Source organism: Puma concolor, chromosome E4 (assembly GCF_028749965.1).
Source record: "Puma concolor isolate L17-30 chromosome E4, mPumCon1.1.hap2, whole genome shotgun sequence".
Classification (NCBI taxonomy): domain Eukaryota; kingdom Metazoa; phylum Chordata; class Mammalia; order Carnivora; family Felidae; genus Puma; species Puma concolor.
The window spans coordinates 33,216,152-33,238,320 of record NC_141683.1 but is presented as its reverse complement, the minus strand read 5'-3'; the positions used below and the strand labels follow the sequence as shown (position 1 = coordinate 33,238,320).

General features: G+C 35.4%; 1 protein-coding gene across 3 annotated transcripts in view; it reads right to left on the bottom strand.

Annotated features, from left to right (window-relative positions):
* The window catches only part of DENND1B (DENN domain containing 1B), a 268,631-nt gene that overhangs the window by 65,835 nt on the left and 180,627 nt on the right, over window positions 1-22,169 (bottom strand). For all 3 annotated transcript variants that reach the window (XM_086694708.1, XM_086694709.1, XM_025921071.2), the window contains 2 exons: window positions 16,365-16,490; window positions 4,305-4,406 (listed from right to left, as the gene is read on the bottom strand). In XM_086694708.1, coding sequence (XP_086550834.1) covers window positions 4,305-4,406; window positions 16,365-16,490 — 228 coding nt within the window. The remainder of the gene's footprint in view (window positions 1-4,304; window positions 4,407-16,364; window positions 16,491-22,169) is intronic.

Here is a 22,169-nt window from a genome sequence, read left to right as displayed (position 1 = left end):
CTCAGCTGTCACTATGTTGCTCCCTGAAGGTAATCTATCTTGCCCATCTTGTTATTTTAAAAATTTTCCATTTTTACTTAATGTTTTAGAGCTGAATATATGGTGTAGTTATAGATTTCTTTTTATTTATTCAGTTTGGATATGTTAGACTTCTTAAATTTATACAATGGTATATTTTATTGGTATGGGCATTGTCCTTTGAACTACTCGCTCTCCTCCATTTTCTGTCCCCTCCTTTTAGAGTTTATTCCAATGGCTTTTAGACACTTTCATTCTACCCTTCATGCCTATTAACCTCTCATATTTTCTATTTCTTCATTCTTCTGCGTTATCTTCTGGATAATTTCTTTTTCAGATATATCTTCCAGTTTAGTAAATCTCTCTTCAGTTAGATCTGATCTGCTGTTCAACCCATCAATTTCCATCCATTTCAGTTACATACTTCCTACCAGAATTTTATTAGCTACAGTCTTTTTTATGTTTTTATTTTATTTCTGAGGGACAGAGAGAGACAGAGCATGAGCAGGGGAGGGCACAGAGAGAGGGAGATACAGAATACAAAGCAGGCTCCAGGATCTGAGCTGTCAGCACAGAGCCCAATGCAGAGCTCAAACTCACAGATTGTGAGATACTGACCTGAGCTGAAGTCAGATGCTTAACCAACTGAGCCACCCAGGCTCCCCTATAAGCTACAGTCTTAAAAACTGGCTTCACATTAATATTTTATATCCTGAACATTTTTTTAGTGTTGTTTATTTTTGAGAGAGAGAGAGAGACAGAGCATGAGTGCTGGAGGGGCAGAGAGAAACAGAAACACAGAATCCAAAGCAGGCTCGAGGCTCTGGGCTGTCAGCACAGAGCCTGACATGGGGCTTGAACTCATGAACCATGAGATCATGACCTGAGCCAAAGTCGGTCGCTTAACTCAATCACCCAGGAGCCCCTATATACTGAACATTTCTAAGCTTGTCTTCTGTTCCTCTGAACATCTTATTTTTTTTTTACCTTTTTAATGTTTGTTTGTTTATTTATTTTGAGAGAAAGAGCATGAGTGGGGGAGGGACAGAGAAAGAGGGAGACAGAGAATCCAAAGCAGACTCCAGGCTCTGAGCTGTCAGCACAGAGCCCAACATGGGGCTCAACCTCATGTACCACAAGATCATGACCTGAGCCAAAATCAGACACTTAACCAACTGACCCACCAAGGCACCCCTAATTCCTTTGAACATTTTAAGCATAGTTATTTTATATTCTAATTTTGATAATTCCAGTATTTAAAATCTTTGTAAGTCAATTTTGGTCCTCTGTTTCTGCTAGTTCTTGCTCATGATTTTTTTTCCTTGTATGTTTATAATTTGTAACGATGAAATTTATCTTTGGAATTTTAGCTGGGAGAATTCTTTGATACCTGGGTTCCTCAAGAGAAGATGTGTGTTTGCTTCTGCCTAGGGCCTGACAGTGCTAACAATTTAGGATCGCTGTAAACTTGGCTTGAGTTGTATCAGACCAAATCAGAAATTATTAATTCAGACTTCAAATTTCTGTACAGGCTGGTGTGTTTACTTTTCAGCAGCACCTTTTCCTCCCCTCCACTCAGTACCAGTGCTTTGGAGGTACAATCACCAGGAAATGAATAAAGGGAAGGAGCAGTTTGATTTCTTGTTTACTTTGACACTAAGTCATCCCAGATTTGTGGGAGTAGGGTCTCCTATTACACTTTTCAACTTGGGAAGTAAGCACTAGGCTTTGTCTCCTGTTCCACACCACAAAACAGTTTTTTAAATACTGCATTTAAAATTGGTTCAGTACGTAAGTTACCTCCGAATCCTTCCCGGCTGTATTATCTGAAATAATAGTCTACTTTAACTCTTAACGTTATATGCTGCTCTCCTGGACCCATGTTCTCTCAATTTTGATGCATAAGCACTGCTAAATAGAGAGCTGGAGGAGTCCTTGACCTATGATGGATCACAAATTCATAATAATGAATGGCAATCATTTATACCTAATGAATATTTTTATATTCTTTCGAAAAGAGCAATAGTCTCTTTGTGGCTTCATCTATGTTGGTAATTTTTTACCAATTGATTCCTATTTTTGTTTCTTTTCTTTCCCCCCGAGTTTTAGTAAAGTGTAATTGTAATCAAAAAACTGAACATAACTAATGGAGACAATGTGTTAAGTTTGGACATATGTATACACTTTGCTACAATCACCACAATCAAGGTAATAAAAATATCCAACAGTTCCGAAAGTTTCCTTGCATTCCTGTGTGTGTGTGTGTGTGTGTGTGTGTGTGTGTGTGTGTAAGAACACTAACATGAGATAGAATTTTAATAGACTAGAATTAGGCACTATGTTGTACAGTGAATCTCTGGAACTTATTCATCTTTAGAAGTTTGTGAAACTGTCAATAGGAATCTTTTAAATCCCCAAACTTCAAGTATCATTTTCTCAAGGGACATAAAAGGGTATCAAGTTTGAGAACATGGTCAATTGGTGCATGTAAACTATCTCAGTTGTCTATATAATGGGTTCTATTTTAATTGACCACTTTAGTATTCTACATTTAGCCTTTTTGACCAAGTTATATTTAAAAATAATCCTGCATAGATTTATACTTTATTAATGTAATGGCTCTAAAATGAGGCAGACGCTAAGATTTAATAAGCTTCTACAAAGTGTTGTGCACTGTGCTGGGAGTATACATGTATCAGTTCACATAAACTTTACCACAACCCTGTGAGATACGGGGTATTTCTATTTTAAAGAAAAAGAGACAGATACTTATGAGCAAACAGCTATTACATGAGAAAGCCAAGATTTAACCCAACTCTACCTGATTCCTAAAAATATGAGCTTATTGTAAGTATACAAAAATTACTCTATCTGAATTATAACTAATGAAAAGATTTTGGTTACAGTCTTATGGCCAAAGGTTACGTCATAAGTTAGATATTCTATCTACCCTACCCGTTCAATTCTTGACCCCCATATGAATTGATCTTCACAATTCAGAGTTGACAATGGGAAGTAGTACTATCTCTCCTTGACAGATAAAACTCCAAAAAGGGTATCACTATTTAACTCCACAAACACGCACTGGATGACTGGTTTAGGACAGCATTGTGCTGTACGCTCCAGCATTTAGAAAGACCATCACTTGATCCTTCTACAACCTTGGGAAGTAATTCAATCTATATTGGAGCCCTCTAGTGACAGAGCACCAAAAGTAACCCACTCCATCTTCAGAAATTCGTAAGACATCTTTGATCCTAAAAGCTATCAAAGCTGCTTCTGCCTCTTTTAGGTATTGGGTAAACGTAACCCTTTCTTTAAGGGAAACCTTCACATATGAGAAGATAGTTATAGCCCCCACCCCCGAGTATTTTCTAATTATTTTTTAAAACTTCCTCAGAATATGGATAATAGTATTGGTTTTGTCACCATCAAATTAAATCACTTATTTAATTTGAAGCTTATCTCAAATTACATGGGATCTTTTCTCTTAACAGTCCAAAGGATTCTATTAGATTTTCAGTTTCAGCTATTGAATTTTTACTCATGCTTGTATCCTGGTCCTGAGCAGTTTATGGCACTTTATTGGTCTTCATTAAACGATGAATTCACACAGGTAACTTTACATTTAAATTATCATGTGGAATAAGAAAATAAAGTGTTTAGAACTTAATTGAAATTATGTAAACAGAAATTGAGAGGAGCCTCAATCGAGAGACTTGCTATGATCACACATGGGAATGAAAGAATGAGTACATCTAAACATTCTCAATTCTGATGTTAAGCTACTGCTTTTTGAAATTGTGACTACACTTTCTGAGCCAAAAATCGGGATACGTAGTATGATGATGACCTTTTTTCCTGAATTTTTGAATTTATACTTATGAAGTCTGTTTTTCTAAGCTGAGTTACATTAGGACTGTCCTACAAAAAATAGTTTGCTTACCATCATCAATGTACCATACCAAACCAACTCCTAGATGCTCACATGAAACCAGTCATGCTCGTTTCGTAACTGTGAATGAATACTCTTTCACAGACCATCAGATTAGTACTTTAGATGAGATTTTTTTTTAATAACAAAGTTACTATTACTTAATTTTCTAGAGTGCCATGCCATAGGTAACTGTAGAGTTAACAAAAGAAAGAAAAATTTCTTGTAATTCTAGAACAGTATTATTCAGAGTTTTGACAAACTTTTGATAAAAGTGATAAAAACGTGCCACGCATTTGTTACATTTCTGTAATCTTCTGTTACAGAAGGAAATATGGAGGCCCACTCTTACCTGCTTGAAAAGTTGGAGGTTAACTGCAGTTTCCAAGAACTGTTTCATCAGACTTGAACGATGCTTTACAAAACTCTCCTCACAGAAAGTGATGGGCTCCCCCTACAAAGAAATAAAGATTTTTTGGTGTCAAAAGAAAGTCAGCAGAGAGAACCAGTCTCTCTAAAGAGGTACATGGAGAGTCACAGAGGAAATGTAAGACACAGAATCAACCTCAAGGTGCTGAAAGTCTAAAGGGAGTCAAACAGACCCTTAGACATAATAGCTGAATTTCAGCCTCATAAAAATATTCCTCTACTGATAAGCTTCTACAAGAGCTTCCTAATCAAGGATCCCTGGGGTCTTAAAATTGCTCAGTTTCACTTCCTCAGAGTAAGAATGAATCACCTAAAAACAAAGGTTTAATATTATTAGATTGAATGAGTATTAAAAATAGCATGCATAGCTGAAAAGAGTATGCAATTGAAATTTTATTATTAGAAAACACCTTCAGGGGGCCTGGGTGGCTCGGTCAGTTAAGCATCCAATTTTGGCTCAGGTCATGATCTCACAGTTCTTGAGTTCGAGCCCCGCATGAGGCTGTGTGCTGACACAGGCTGTGTTCAGAGCCTGGAGTCTGTTTCAGATTCTGTGTCTCCCTCTCTCTCTCTGCCCCTCCCCAACTCATGGTCTGTCTCTCTCTCTCTCTCTCTCTCTTTCTCTCTCTCTCAGTCTCTAAAATAAATAAACATGGAAAAAAAGAGAAAAAGAAAACACTCTTGCTATAAAAATTACTGCATGATTTTTGCCATTTATATTTGATCATTAATTTCTTTTTAAATTAATTACAAGTTCTTATGGTAACATTCTCTTCGTGATTGCAAACACAATTCTGATTGAATACTTTCTAGAATAAGTCTCACTTTGTACCTGTCTCAATTTACCCTATTTTTTTAAGGAATCGTAACTTTGCAAGTGTCTTGTGGTAGCTTATGCTCCATTAGCTGCTCCTCCTCCAGATTGTCAAGAACTTAAATTCTCAATACAGATTCCACTCATTGCACCTATTCCCATGCATGACCTCGAAAACTGTCACTTACTGGCTGATCCCTACCACCTGCTACTTTCTCAGTAGCCTGAATGGTCTTCTTGCCAGTTCAATACATGTGAAGATAAGTGGCTAAATTATATGACCCAAATGAAAACAGAGATAATCCATTATCAATGTTCATACAATGATCCACTCATTATAATGAATCCTGTAGCAATCTCTATGTTGCAATAAAAAGGGGGAAAAAAAAGTGAGCCTGTTCACCTTCTAACAGACCTTAGAAAAAAGATTAATTATAATTTAACTTTAAGGACAACTCAATGCTTTGATTATAGGTATCTGTAAGTAAAATTCTGAAAATTGGCTCCTGTATGAACAAAATAATGAAACTAATAATCTAACAGCAATTCAACTGTTACCACTGTCTGATGGAAACTAATGACACTATACATTGGCACTGCTCAATACACTACCCACTAGTCACATGTAGCTATTTAAATTTAAATTACTAAAATTAAGCAAAACTAAAAATTCAGTTCCTCAGTCGCACTAGCCACATCTGAAATGTTCAACTGTCACAAGTGTTCTGTGGATCCTCTTAGGTAGCACAAATACAGAACACCGATCACAAAAAGTCTTCTGACACAGCACTGCTACAGAAGAAAATATATAAAATTCAAACAAATTATTAAAGAAGATAATTTAATAATCTATTAATTGTTGTCATCCACCATCAGTTGCCAGCCAACACCTCATAATAAAACTGCAATTATGCATTTTGATACTGACTACTGCCAGTCTTAAGTGCTACGGGAAGATTTTAAATTACATATTTTAAAAACTTGATTAACTTATATAAATATACTTTGGATAATCAAAAATCACTGTTTTTGCCACTATCACAGAACTCACCACTTAGAATCTAACAGAGGTGGGAAAACAACAAACAGGCAATCCTGTTAAAGATAAAGGTCTATTGTTTTTGCTTCCCTGGTATCAGCATCGTATCTAGTTACACTGGGAGCCAAATAAATGTTTCTATAAGTCAATAAACAAAATAGCAAGCGAGCTAAACCTTGCTCCATAGGACTTATTTTCTTTTCAAAAGTAAATACAAATTACAAAAAATCAAATCATTTCTTAATGGCAATGCTAACTACAGCACTATTATTACAAAGTGATCAGTACTATTGATAACGTTAGTTTTTATTGCACAGATTTCCCCCCAAACATGTGAGCTATATTTTATTAGTAACTACAATGCGTCCAAAAGTTGTCATTAACACTGCAGAACAGTCTTCAATTCAAATACAAAGGTCTATCTTCAATTGAAATACTTGTCAATTTAAAAATAAAATTCTATCTCTAACTGAACAGTTTAGACTTCCGATGTTACAATCAAGCATTTTTTTTTTTGATTGGAAAGAATGGAGGGCAGGGGGATGGAGAATCTCAAGGTAAGGGAAAATGGATGTGAGCAAAGTCTACCTGTGCTTTCTCAAGAATTGGGCATAACATGGTCTTTAGCCAATGTGAATTATTCGGGAAGAACCCTGTCCTTATTAATCTTCTAGCAACTGCTTTCAATCTTTCAAGAGAAAGTTCAGATGTGCTGTCCATCCATTTTTGATAACACCAATCATGGTAAAAGCTTTGAACTTAACCTTCAAATGATGAACACAGCCTGTTCACTAAGAATCTCTGATAACAACAAAGAAGAAAAGCCCTGATGCATACTAGAATTTTCTCTCAGGAGAAAGAAAAATAAGTCTTGATTAACAATGCTCTAAATTTTTGCAATATTAATACACAGGAGTCTCAATTATTGTCATACTGGGATGTATGCTATCAAACAGATTATAAATAACTCCCCAGTAGGAGTTCTTTTAAATCCAGGTCAGGTTGAGTGGTGGCATGATAAGGAACTCTGCTTAGGATCTTCTGATTTATTTTTTATCTGATTAAAAATCAGGATTAGGATTGAGTGTTTTTTTAAAACCTTTCTTGTTCTAAGTAGAGTGACTATGTCTGGTTTTGCCCAGTTAATTCCCAGTTTACTGAAGTATAAGAGATTTAATTTAGAAGTTCCTGTGGCTTCCCAGAGGAAATCTGAGCTGGTTTGGAAAACTAATGGAGGCTTTATGAAACAAAAATGAAAAATATAGTTTTGAGAGAGGCAGACAAAAAGGGGTAGTGTGTTTGGGATGGGTGTGAATTAGAGACAGTACCAGATGATGATAATAAATGACTGGTTGAGGCATAGTGGCTAATGGATATGAACTACACAAAGTACCTGACAGAAATAAAAGGTAGAGTAAGCCATATTGAAAAAGGTCTATGATATATTCTGAAGTTATTTTCTTAAAGACATCAAGAAGCTCACAAAAGTATCTACTCAATAAAGTGACAAGACTGTATGTTTTAAAAAATAAAGTTAATAAGCAAGAGGAAATAATGGAAACAGGCAGACCAATTAACAGTGTGATATAAATCAGCCAAGAAAAGACGAACGAGGCAGCAGAAAGGAAAAGTGATGACAACCATTAACTAACACTTATAGGAGACTTATTTACTATTACCAAGAGTAATAATAATAGCTAATGTTTACGTAATGCTTATTATGGGCCAGGTACTGTTGTAAGCACTTCATACATATTAACTCACATAAACCTCAAATTTACTGTTGTCTTACTTCATATATGAGTAAACTAAAATATGGGGAACGGTTAAGCAACTTGCTCAAGATCACACAGCATGTAAGTGGTAGGAGCTGGATTCAGACTCAGTCTATGCTTTCAAATTATCCCAGTTATGGGCATTCAAGACTATGTGGAATGTTTTATTTATTCCATATCATGCAATCTGTAAAAGTACAATTTCATCGCAAAATCAACTGGGCTGTATATCAACTGATATACAGCAGTGGTTCTCAAAGAATGCCCAGGTATTCAGACCTTTTCATAGGGTCTGCAACATCAAAACTATTTTTGTAACAATGCTGAAACATTATTTGCCCCTTCCACTTTTATTTTCTCATGGGATCCAATGGAGTTGATCAGAGGTTACACGACTGGTGATATTGCAACAGAGCAAAAGCAGAACCAAATATGAGAATCCAGCTAACTTCCCTTAAGCCCCATACTTTCGAAAAACTGTACAACAAGGCATTCTTCTATTGTTTTTTTTGTTTAGAAACAATTATTTCTCATAAAAATGTTTTATGTTTATCTATAGTATTGTATTATTTTTAAATAATATTTAAAATATTTTCAGTTTTAATTTCTAATATGATAATAGTAAAACATATACCCCACAGAAACAAAAGTTCTTTAAAGCTCTTGATAATTTTTTTAGAGTATGAAGACATTCAGCAACAAAGGGTTTAAGAACCACTAATATACAGAAACAGGACAAGGAGGGGTCGAAGATGACTTCCAGATTTCAAGCTTGAGGATCAAAAGATGATACCATTTACTAAAGAAGAGAAATACAGAAAAAAAAAAAACCAGATTTAAGAAGGTGATAAAATCAATTCTTGCACATGTTTTTGGTCAGATTCCAAGCTGAGCCTGAGACAAGGATTCTTGTTTAAATGATTTGTTGATGGAGAACTCTCAGGAACTAGGAAATATGGGAAACAAAATAGGGCAGAAGAAAAAAGCGAAGCAACAATGTGTTTTCAGTTGAAAATCAGCCTCAGCCTAAACCTATGGAAAACACTAAATATACTGGCAGAGTTATTCCCATCTTGAAGCAAGGGCAGTATAAACCCTTTATCAGCCAGTCAAGCCAATGAGGCCTTCCCTGCGGGGGGGGGGGGGGGGGGGGGGGCGGTGGGAAGAATGGAGGTGCCTAGGGAGGCACTTCCTACTTAGCCAAGGGCAATTTTTCTCTGAAAAGGGTGCCAGCCAGTAGAGGGGATCTGGTCAGGGCACCAGTAAAGTCCATTAAGGCATGGTAAAGGCAGCAAGTAAGGTTTCTGAAGATGCATGGACGTAGGGTAGCGCATAGCTAGAGACTCAGGTTTGGAAAACTTGTTGTTTAATGTATATTTAGGAATCATCTGCACAGAACTAAGCATTAAAATTAAGCTGATCACTCTACTTAGGGAAAAAGATTGATATAACTGAAAAATACCTACCTATAATCCAATTTATTTTTTAAACGTTATATTGTTCATTGACAGAAAAAGTAAGGAAGTATATAGCTCTGTGGAGACACAGAATTAATTGTGTAGAAACATATAAATGGGGAAATGAAAAACTATCCATGGTAAAAATCTGATGTGATGCTAAAGCAACTGAATCTTTTGCTTCATGGAACAGTGATGAGGCAACAGGAAGGAACCAAAATTGAAATCATTTCGATAAAATGTCACACAAAGGAGCATGAAAAGAGGTAAAGAAAAACTACCATTCAATACTAGGCTGGCAGTGAAGTTCTTATTACAGAGAGGAGAACCAGACTTTCCAGAAAGGAACCACCAACATTACTTACCATTAAAGTATTATGTCAGTCAACAAATATAGACTAAGAATGAATCAACAACATACTCAGCATTCTATGATGAGGTTTGCTAGATAGTTTGTTATTAATAAATAGTAAAAATACCAAAGTTCATACTTGATTTACCTGTTAAAACATATAAATCAGAGCAGATTCAAGTTCAAATTGTCCACAAAATAACAAACGTCACATTCAGTCCCTTGTATAATGGGAAGGGAAGAGGTACCATTAAAACCAGTGTGCTAGAAACTACATGTTGTTTGTACCTGATGGTATTTAAATAAGACCCATCAATTAGTTGTGGCAGAAGAATGGATTAAGAAATGGCGGAAGAAATGCCCTCCAGTGCCATAAATCTGGCCCTTATGGAACACACGATTTACCTTGCCAAGTCTTAGATTCCATCTTCAACATAAAGAAGTAAATTCTCCCTCCTCTGAAACCCAGAGCCTTAAAAATATGTATCTTTCTTTTAGCACTGATTTTCTAAGTTGAATTAAAGGTTATTTTTATACATTTTATTTGTGTATTTTTGAGGTCTGGGACTATATCCTTATACATTTCTACATTCCCTATTATAATACTCAACATAGTACTTTGCACTTTGAGTGTTCAGTAAATATACACTAGCTAATATTTGAAGTATTTTTACAGGATAATTAAGGCACAGATAAGATATGGAAGAGATGGGGCTGTTTTTCCTACCCTACTGTATGTTCAGTTTCAAAATGATTATCATCACTGAATTAATACAATATTTTTGCTTAGTGTGTTTTTCAGGATGGGCATCTTTCCAGTTCTATGTTGTCTTCTGGAGTAGGAAACTTGGCAAGAACAAGAAAATACTTAAAACATAGACTAGATCTCTGTTTATGTTTTGCAGATATATACATATATATACATATATATATATATATACAACTTAGTAACAATTCATATTGAAAGGAATAAAGGTGTCAGAAAGAATGATACTGTGTAAAGATATGAAATATAATCAAAGCATCCACATAATGCTTATTCAGTTCCCTAATACACTTGGGCTTAATATGTAAAGTCACTGTTATATAACAAATATAAACAAGCAAAAATGTCTGCATAACGATAGTTTATTTAAAATTTTAAAACTCTTAAACACTCTGTTACCAGTTTTCCAAGGTAATAGTCAAATATATTCAGGTTCTGACAGAAAATAATTTTAAAAGATTTTTCAGGTGATACAACATTCTTCTTCCAAGTATCCCAATGTTATTATTATGTAAGGGACCACAGTCTACTCTCAGAGTTTTTTAACCAGGAAAACAATACTTTTTCTATTACTGAAAATTATTGATGAAAAAAAAATCCTTATATTTAAATCATAAACTTTAATCATTATTTACAGCTAAAGCTTCTTTCTGTACATATGAGTACGTATGAGCTTGCCCTAAAGTTATTAGATCTGTCTAGAATAAAAATAGCTATCAATGTTCCATTTGCCTTTCATTCAGCAAGTTAAGATGGGAAAAGAAATTCATTTTTCTAAATCAGATACAGTTGTTTCTAGCACTCTAGTTAAATTTGAACACTAAAAATGATTAATAGAGCTACGTATTAATTTTATACATGCTATGAACAATATATATTTTCTTTCCCACTATTTAAAGGAAAACACTCTCTATTCTCATGAAACACATTATCAGGGATATAAAAATGAACCCTTATTATCAGAGTCCCTAGCTCTACCCATCCCATAGTGGTGATACAGAATTTTCATCATTTTGCTAAAGCAGATAAGCAAAACACCTTCTCTGTTAATAATAATAATAATAATGATGATGATGATAGAACAGAAAGAAAGTATCATAAAAGCAACCATATTCTATCAGAAAGCCAAATATACAACAAATATTTATTTGGTTGCAACCATCTTTAAAGCCAAAGGTCCAGACTCAAACTTGGGTAATGAGACGAATGGAGGTCTAAAATGTTTTAGTAACCATAAAACCAAGGGGGGTGAGCAAGTGTACTTTTCAACTCAGATTTTTAAATCTCTAACAAGTTGACAGTTACAAATGTGTTAAATGGAAACTGGAAGGCAAAGATTTAGTGAATGGCCACTTAAATTATGGATGCCAATCCTGTGCTTAAATTGTTAAAGTTTAATCACAAAATATAACATATTTGCTGATAATGTTTAAAGGAATATAATCCAAAAAATGTCTGAAGGACAAATCTTTCAACTTGCCAAACAGAGGGCCAGATTACTAACCAATCTTTATTTTAAAAGGAATTTACTTTTTATCCATTAGCAAGGTTCACAGCCGCCCAGAAAAGCTTGAGTGATTGAAACAAAGGACAGCGCCCTAACTATTCAAAGGACTAGATCTGAGTGTTACTTCTATGCTCTTGGACAGGATAATCAAGTATATGCCTTTGAATGTATTAAGCAATATTTTAACTCAGGCAAACATTTCCTTAGCATTAGCTGTTGGTCAAAACTTAACCTTTTATTTTTAATAGGCTGTGACACAAATAAAACAGGTACAACTGATGACCCTTTATTAGTTATTTAATTCAATCTCTTAAAAGCATTCTGATGTTTCTAACAGTGTTTTTCTTTTGGGGAATCAGAGGAGGGTACTTTATTTTAGTTTTGTTAAAGGGATTTTCCTCCCCAAATTTACTACTTCTAAAATGTCATTTTTAGTAATAATAGCACTGATTTTATGTTAGACACTGTTCTAGGTAACCTACATTTATGAACTCATTTTATCCTCTAAACAACCCAAGAAGAATTATAAAAGTGTGTTATCACTTTTCTTCAACTTATTTAGCACATTACTTTGATCTCATGTTTTTTAAATCTTAAAAAGTAGCTAACTTACTGGTTAAAATCCAAAGAAAGCAAAATAGCCATTGTTTATTTAAATCACTTTCCAACAACTTTACAGAGTTGCATATTTCTCTCTGTAATAAGAGCCGGCACAATTTATTTGTCAATTGTGCTAGGGTGTCATTTAGAAGGTATAAATAAGAAGGAACTATGAGAAAAGTAACAACATATCTAGAACTGTCACTCAGACATTCTAAGTGTAATTTATAAATATGAGTTCCTCTTTGGCGGCATTTAGCGAGTGTATTCAGGTATTTGCATTTGAAAATGGACATTTAAATCATCCTGGGGGCTTCCCCTAACTGGTTCCCCAGCCAGGCTGCAGAAGACTGGAGGGAGGAGGAAGGGGCAGTTACTCTAGGTTGATAAAATCACAAATGGGAATATGTAGCACAAATAACAAATTATTCCCCCAATTTATATACACACCATGGTATGCCTATGGGCATGTGCTCCTTTTCAGGAAAGTCCTAAGACTATCTCGTTTGTTCTGTCTCTCTTTAAGTATGTACTGAATGCCTTTCCATGTACCTGCATTTAGAAGAAATGTTAAGTTCAGGAAATTGATCTCAAGGAGAGTATGATACAAGAATGGAGGCCAGAGAGCAGAAACCTGTCACACTGAAGCAAGAGCAGGACTGTGAAAAGAATAGATTCAAATGTAGGCCCCACTATGTACTAGCTGGAGAGCCTTAGTGAGGTTATTTACACTCCATGAATATCATTTTCCTCATCTTTAAAATGAAAAGGTTACGGGGCGCCTGGGTGGCTCAGTTGGTTAAGCCGCCAACTTCAGCTTAGGTCACGATCTCATGGTTCGTGGGTTGGAGCCCTCCATTGGGTTCTGTGCTGACAGCTCAGAGCCTGGAGCCTGCTTCAGATTCTGTGTCTCCTTCTCTCTCTGCCCTTCCCTGACTCACACTCTGTCTCTCTCAGAAGTGAATGTTAAAAAAATTTTTAAATGAAAAGGGTAATATTTGAAGGCTTATCAAGATTAAATAAATAGCCTATCTAAAAGGTCTATTAAAGCCTGGTACCCAACAGGTACTTAAAGGTCAATTATGATTTTAATACCCACAAATAAATTATGAATCTCAGTAAAAATAACAAAAGAATTATAATAAGTAACATATAAAAGAGGGAGAAGAAATGTATTAAAGAAAGTAAGTGTAATGAATTCACAGAAAAAAGGGGCGGTAGAAACTATAGCTTCAAGGGATCAGGAAGGAACTAGATGGCCATTAAAAGCAAGAAAGATAAAAGCACTACCAGGAAAAAAGAACATTATAAATAACAGTTTGGAAGCCAGAGAAGCTTGGGACATTTGGAGCCACAGGCAGAATTCTCTGAATTGAGGTCGAAGTTTAGGAAAAAAGTAAAGACAGACACAGACTACTTGCCCATTGTGAAGGCCCTGAATGACACTCCTAGGTCTAATCTATAGGTTTAATTTTGTCAACGTAAGGGGAATAACAATAATAATGGTTTGCTTTTATATGTGTATAAAATATCATGACATTTAAAAAAGTAGTACCTGGTTAAAGAATTCATATCCATTTAAGGTTACTTAGTAAGTTTTTCCAGTTGTGCTCCACTAGCTAGAGGGTAGAACTGAACTATACTTCTGAATAGAGACAAAACCATGAAATAATTGTAACTTCTGAACTTGGCCCTTTTTTTGTTTTTAACATATATCAGAAAATATATAAAAGACATACACCTATTATATAAATGTCCAAAAGAGTTCACAAAATAAAAAGTAAATGTACGTTTAATAAATTAGAATATAGGGCATTTGTAAAGACAATGCCTAAACAGCAACAAAAATATTTTATACACAACAAAGAAGTCATTTTTCTTAATAACTATTTCTACTGAAAATAAAAAAAACTGTCTAAATATGTTCAGTATACTTTAAAAATTATGCTTTCATTCAAGATGGAGTCAAAATAAATGTAAAAACACACAGAAGGAAAATACTGTCCTTTGACTCCCAGAAAGAATTAGCACTAAAAAAGAAAGAAAACATCAAATATAAAAAGGAAAAAGGTAGATAATTTAACAAATTTATAATTAGATGTGACCAATAAACAGGAAAGATGTTCTATGATGAAATTATATATTTTCTCACAGATACTGGGAATCTGGCTTTAAAGATTTAAAAAAGAAAAGTCATTATTGAAATCTTGTACCCCTGTCTGCTCACTTGATAATTTAAATCATTTAAGAAAATTTTCTCTTCAATTTGCTTTCCTCAAATCTGAAGTCCTTCACGAACTTAAAAAGGAAAAGAAAAATGTAACATACAAAGATTAATAATTATTTAAATGTGGCGAAATTTAAGCAAAGTAATACTTATATATCCCTGTTGGTACTGTAAACTCGAAATCAACCTGTTTTAAAAAATTTGACAACCAGATGATTTTAAACTTTTATTAGTACAGATGATGGGTGTATAATCTTTTAAAGAATGAGACCATGTAACTGTCAATAATTTTTAAAGTCTCCCTCATGTGATTCCCCCACATGTATACCATATTCAGTGCTAGGACTTATACAATGCTTTAAAAAATATACACATATTTCCAAAATATTAGCATGCAAATTAGATATATGTACTTCTCTAGAGACAGCCGTTGACCTGCCTATCCATTTAAGGACTCCTAATAACCCAATAACTCCTTGGAGATATAAGAGCCATTGGGTGGGAATAGGGAAGTCAGTTTAGAAGGGATATAACTCATTCACATGTGTTTAGTTTCACAGTTTACAACAGGGTTTGCACACCAATTCTGAAAAGTAGGCAGGGAAAGTACAAGAATTCTCATTTTCCAAATAAGAAGATCAAAGTCTATAGAGACCAAGGAAATGGGTCAAGGTTACACAACTTAATTAATGGTCGAATTCCTATTAGATAGCAAGTCCACTACTTATTACTAACTCAACGTTTTTTATCCATTACAACTTATTTATCTGGTCGTGGAAGGGCAGTGTAATTATTTTCATAAAATCAGACTCACATATTTAACCAGTAATTCAGAAAGAGAAACAAATACATTTTGATTTATACCTTTTGGACCATCTGAAACCTTGGCTGGCTACAATTCTACATAGTAATCATTTTTAGGGTATTAAAACGAGAAAAGAAATGGCAGAATGAGCTAGCACATGCTAAACAGATAAGCCCACTTAGAAAAGTGTTATGGAATAGGAAGACAATAAATTTCCGAATAGTGCAAAATTTGCAAGTTCTAATATTTTTAAACTTGCACGTTGTACTGTCCAACCTCTACATGCATTGATCTATAAAACCCAACTGCCTGGTTAATTTCTTAATCCTCACATCAGGTAGTTCCATTAAAACGCATGAACACAATTCATTAAGAGGTTAAGTATTCCAATTTTAAAACAATACATAAGATAATATGCAAAACGTGGGAAATAGTAACTAAAGGTTACTAAAAGAACTAAAACCAAAAAGTCAAGGAACTGGAGACAGAACATAATGTCTTAAAGCACATCATTCTGGATTTTAAAAGACCTTTATGATGCGTTTTTCATGTGTGATATTAAAATGTTTCTTTTTCCTGCCCCACTCCGAAGAAACATAAAAAAAAAACAAATGAAAATAGTGATGAAATAAAACGCTTACAGGTTTGTATCTCAGTGCATCTCTGTAGGATCCAAACAAAGCAGCCTGTGCCCTAAGAAAGGCCCTAGCTACTCCATCCCCTGTAGCTGTAGACTGCTTCTTCAGTTTATTTTTCAGGGCCGAGACCTGCATGACAGAGAGGAACAGTTAAATTAACACCTCAGAAATTGGTACAGCGAGGTACGAACCCAATCAGCAGGCAAACCACAGTGTCGGCAGGTCAGCCAAAAACTCATCCTCCTCCCTGATAGCTTATCTTTTTAACTGCAGAGAGCACCTGCTGGTCTGTTAATTGAAACGAAAGCAGGAGCCGATAGTAACGTGCTAATGCAAATTGGTTTATGCTCTCTTTTTTTCCCAAGGCCTCTTGACATAAATAAGCTTTAATTATTTTACAGTAAACTGCTCGTGAGCCACTTTTCTGCAGAGTTTTAGCAATTACAACATGTGTCTACTTGTTTTGAGATGAAGCCCGTTGGGTATCGTTCATTTCTGCCATGTAAGGTTATTTGTTACAGGTCCTCCAGGATCACCTACCATTGAATTTTATTTTTGGAAGCCTCATTTTCATATGTAATTTCCTACTCATTTGTTGATTAGTTTCCACCATTATTAGACAAAAAGAGGGGAGAGAAATTGAAGTTATTGAGAACCTCCACGAGTAGAGAATTAGGTTCTGCAAATGTTATTTGCCATCTCATCTAATCCTCCCAGTCTTCTAAGAAAGGCACATGTACTATCATTTGTGAATAGTAGAAACAGGGACTCAGAGATGGGAATCAGTTTGCCCTCACTAGACAGTTAATACGTGGCTAATACATGGCAAAACTGAGCCTTCAACCCAGTTCTGTCCAGTTTTTCCCACCACAACATGCTGGGTTTGAGTCCAATGTCATTGCCTTATGAACCAGTAATTGGATTAAAATAATGTTTTTAAGTCAAAGGAAAATTTATTACGTGGGAGTTTGCTAAGTTTTCAAGGCACTTAAATTTGTTATGATTGTTCATACATTTGCATCTTTTAATTTCAGGTTCTGTGTATTTTACGGAATACATACTATTTACGAACGGCCCTTACTTAGATGAATATTTTAGAAGTGTAATCATAATCCTGATGTACACTCTTATTTTTTTAAGGGGAAGTGATTTGATGTTCCTGTGCATCTGACTCAACCAATTCCTTTCACACATCCTAGAAAACTATATTCTCTACACATAAACAATATTGGTGCCCATATATTCCTCATCAATGCCTTACATGGGAACATGAAATCATGTGAAAACTCTTGTTTTCTTAAGAAAACAACCGATGGGACACATTGTGGTTGGGCTGTTCCCTTAACAGAGCATATTCTTACCCTTATGAAACTAACAGACAACAAAATAATGTCATTTCCCCTTTACATACACTTGCAAGGAAGGGTATTTTTTCTTTCTTTATGCAAGCAGCCCTGACTACTCCTGTAGATGATGACTGTAATTGAAGTGTCAACCTAATTAACAACTAAACTTTGAATAATGCTAATGAGAAATGAACACAGCATCAGAGGAAAGACCAGCTCTACAGGTGATAAACCTTCACAGTAGTGACATTTTCCAGTGTAAAGTCACAGTTACTGTGATCTGATCAAAGAAAGAGACCCCCATTGGGTCCAATTATAACCACAGTTTTGAAAAAATTATTGAGTTATGATGTTCATAATCTATGCAGAAAGGCCTTTGCTGGATAGGTCTTCTCCCCATAGCTGTGATCTTCTCAATTTATATCCAAGCTCCATAGATTCAGATAAAAGTTTGGAGCCTAATTCATTTAGCCCACAAAGTGCATAAATCAGGAAGTTTTTATTATTAAAATCCAAACTCAGTAAATGCACACTTTTAGGTAACCCACATAGTCAAACAATAAATATAGCTAAACAATGCAAAAACAAATCTTATGACTTAATGTCTTTTGTCTAAAGTTTGTAGTAAGTTTTTTAAGCTTCAAATGCCTTAAAGAAAACCAATGAGAATGACTAGCAAATACGTGTATTTAATAATTGCCCCCCCCAAAGGCTTATGATGGAAGGAATATGTCTTTCCATGTTTTATAAAAAGTAAATGGTTGGGTTGTTTTTAAATTTTGCTTTCAAGGGGCGCCTGGGTGGCTCAGTTGGTAAAGTGTCCAACTCTTGATTTCATCTCAGGTCATGATCTCATTGTTCATGGGTCCAAGCCATGCACTGGGCTCCACACTGACAGCATGGAGCCTGCTTGGGATTCTCTCTCTTTCTCTCTCTGCCCCTCCCCTGTGCATACTCTCTTTCTCTCTCTCCAAATAAATAAATAAATAAATACTTAAAAAAATAAAATTCTGCCTTCAAAAATAAAAAAAAAAAAAAACATTTTAACATGTCATGCCTTACTTATATCTTTGCAAAAAAAATTCCTCAGAGTGTATTTTTCTACAAAACATGAAATTGACATTTCAGTTCTCCACAAATTCAGTATTCTTAGGACAATCATAACGTATGCTTACAGAGAACGGAGGCAAGTCAAACCATAACTTAGCCTTCATGACCCCAAGTCCTTGACTGTTTCAGTACTGCTTAAGCTGGTTAGAATATCTGTCACATTGCCACAAGCCCTTCCTAACCAAACCATAATTATGCGGTCTTCACCTCCAAAATCAGTCAGTGTATGTTCTGAGCCCCCTCAGGAGCTCTGTAGAAAATAGGAAAGAGGGGCGCCTGGGTGGCTCAGTTGGTTAAGTGTCCGACTTCAGCTCAGGTCACGATCTCGCAGTCCGTGAGTTCGAGCCCCACGTTGGGCTCTGTCTGGGCTGATGGCTCAGAGCCTGGAGCCTGCTTCCGATTCTGTGTCTCCCTCTCTCTCTGCCCCTCCCCCGTTCATGCTCTATCTCTCTCTGTCTCAAAAATAAATAAACATTAAAAAAAGAAAATAGGAAAGAAAAAAGAAACTTGTTCTAGAAATGCTCTGTCCAATATAGCAGCCTTTTAGACACATAAGCACTTGAAATGTGACTAGTCCAAACTGGGATTTGCTATGAGTGTAAAATATAAACTTAACTTTGAAGATTTATTATCCCCCCAAATGTAAAATACCCCATTAATAATTTTCATATTGACTACAGAATGAAACAATATTTTGAATATTTGGCTAAATAAAATACATTAAAATTAATTTCACTTTTTCTTTTCTTTTTTTTTTTTTTTTTACTTTTTAACATGGCTACCAGAAAAGTTAAAATTGTGCATGTGGCTCACATTTCTATTGAAAAGTGCTATTCTACATGGGCATACTATCTAATTTCATAGACACATGAGACTAGTTACCTGGCCAGAAATATGACTACATTGTTCCTTTGCCTATTTCAACACTATTTCAACCTTTACAAACTGCATCAGGAGGTTTTTCTTGACCTGCTCTCAGAGGGGTCTATCAGTAAGTAGATCTGAGGTTGTTCCTGTTTTTCAGAGACCAAGAGGGCAGGTGAGTTAAGGGTTCCTGGATGCACAAATAAATGCTCAAAAATAGCCTGTAAAAATGAAATACTTTTTCAAATCAGTTTTAGACAGAAAGATATGACTCTAATATGAGATGACTGTGCCAACCTTGCTGTTTCCCTGTCCTTTAGATCACTGGAGTAAATTATCACCAGTTACCAGTGCCCTCTGCAGTGCTAAGTAGCTTTTAGCAGTTTTTATCTATAAAAACGGTGATGTCTCTTCTGTACTTTTTCAATATTTGGTCTGGGAAACAACGTTATCTGCTTTAACTTCCAAGCTTCTAAGTTTAGTTGGGAAATAAATGTACATTTTCCCCCTAAAATCCTAAAGTTTATACTCATATAGAACTCAGACCTCAGGAGAGCATTTAGAACTTTAGTCACATGGCTAGTATCACACAATCCCATTATGTGACATGGAAAAAGTATCAATTATTTTCCCTTTATAGTCTTAAGAGGGTAAGCAAGCCTCCAAAGGCTAAAGACTACTTCAAAACTGACATCTGATTTTCTTATGACATTCTTCAATCTGTAAATAAATTATCTTTGTAAGTCTAATTAGGTATTATATTAGACCAAAAAAAAAAAAAAGTTAAGCAGTGAAAAGAGCTTCAGGAATAAACAGCATCTCATTGCTCTTATCAAATGTTTAGATTCCTTTCATACAGTGAGAATTCAGACTTCTAAGCAGCCATCCACGGGAGGAATTATAACCCGGGTTTGGCACAGTGGGAGTTCACTGCCACATGAATAATATTACCACCAATTCTCCACTTTTACCCTCTTAACACTAAAGTGACTATGAATAAAAGGAAGGAATTACATGAGTAAACATAACAAACAGGTATAAATTAAAAGAGTGCAGGACACGTGCACACAGTCTGAGTAATGAAGTAATTATGCCAACCGGGAGTTAGGAAGGGAGAGCATATTAAAGGAGCTGAGTTTTCAGAGAAGTGACAGATTTTTCTCTTGACTTTTAGATGTGTCCTTTCAGGAAACAGAAATTAACCCCTACACCTAGAAATTTTAATTTTGCCTTTCAGGATCACAAAGATAAACATCAGGGTAAAGAACAACAGAAGGTAAATACAAATGTCTGGAAATAATATTTAGATAACCTCCACAGCTCTGAAATGTGCCTCTGATGTTTTTAAATACCTCCTGTTATGTAACTACGCTGCACTCGAGAATCCACACACATTTAGAAAAGTCAGAGCTTCCAGTAGTTACCTGCTTTAGAAAAAAGCTACAAAGATAAAACATTTTATTCTCCCTTAAAACATGTTATGGTTATCATATGAATCAGATATTAAATCCCCACACTTCCTTCATCTTTCTAATGTGCAGGGTTTTTTTTTTTAGAAACAAAACGAAACCTACCTTCTTAATATAATTTTCTAGCAAGCTTCTACTCGAGGATTAAAATGGTCACTTTTAACATTGATCAAATGAAAAGCACAGGATACACTTGCAGAGTGTATTATTACATTGTCTCTGTGTATGCTGAAATTACCTCTCAAAACCTAGTTAATAAAGGGGCAGCTAGAACTATTTTCCTTTCAGAGGCCATTATAATAGTAAGACAATGTAAGTAAGTAAGACAATTGTAAGACAATAGTAAGACAAACTGCTCTTATCCCCCCATCAAGTCCAATGTCACGCCAGTGTCTCTAATATCAACGCCATTTCCACTCATCTAATTACCCAAAAAGGAATCTTGCACATCCTCAACACTTCACCCTTTCTCATCTCCCACATGCAATGCATCACCAAGCCCTGTTAGGCCACTGATGGAGACTTCAAATCCGTCCACTTTTCTCTAAATCCCTGCCACTATCAAGTTCAAGAAACTAGCATCTCTACCTAGACTACTGCAAAAGGCCCCTCAACTGATCTTCCTGTTTCATTAATCTTCAGGACCCCAGAACCCAAGATGATATCTTCAGAAGTCGAAGCAGATCACACTATTCCTCTGCTAAAGATCTCCAATGAATTTCTAATAATGTCCAAGTGTCCTTAACAAGAACTACAGATCTTTTAGGATCACACCTCCTATCTCCACAACCTCACCTTGCCTCATTCTCTTTTTTGCTCATCTCATTACAGCTACACAAGACTTCTTTCCATTTCTTGGGTTTGCCAACCTTGTCCTCACAGCAGAGCCTTTGTACATACTATTCTTCCTCCTCCTACTTTGCATGGCTTACTCATACTCCTCATTGAGGCCAATTCTGGAAACTGATGTTTTGGCATGTTGAGCTTGACTGCACCACAAACAGCTGATCTGAGTGTTT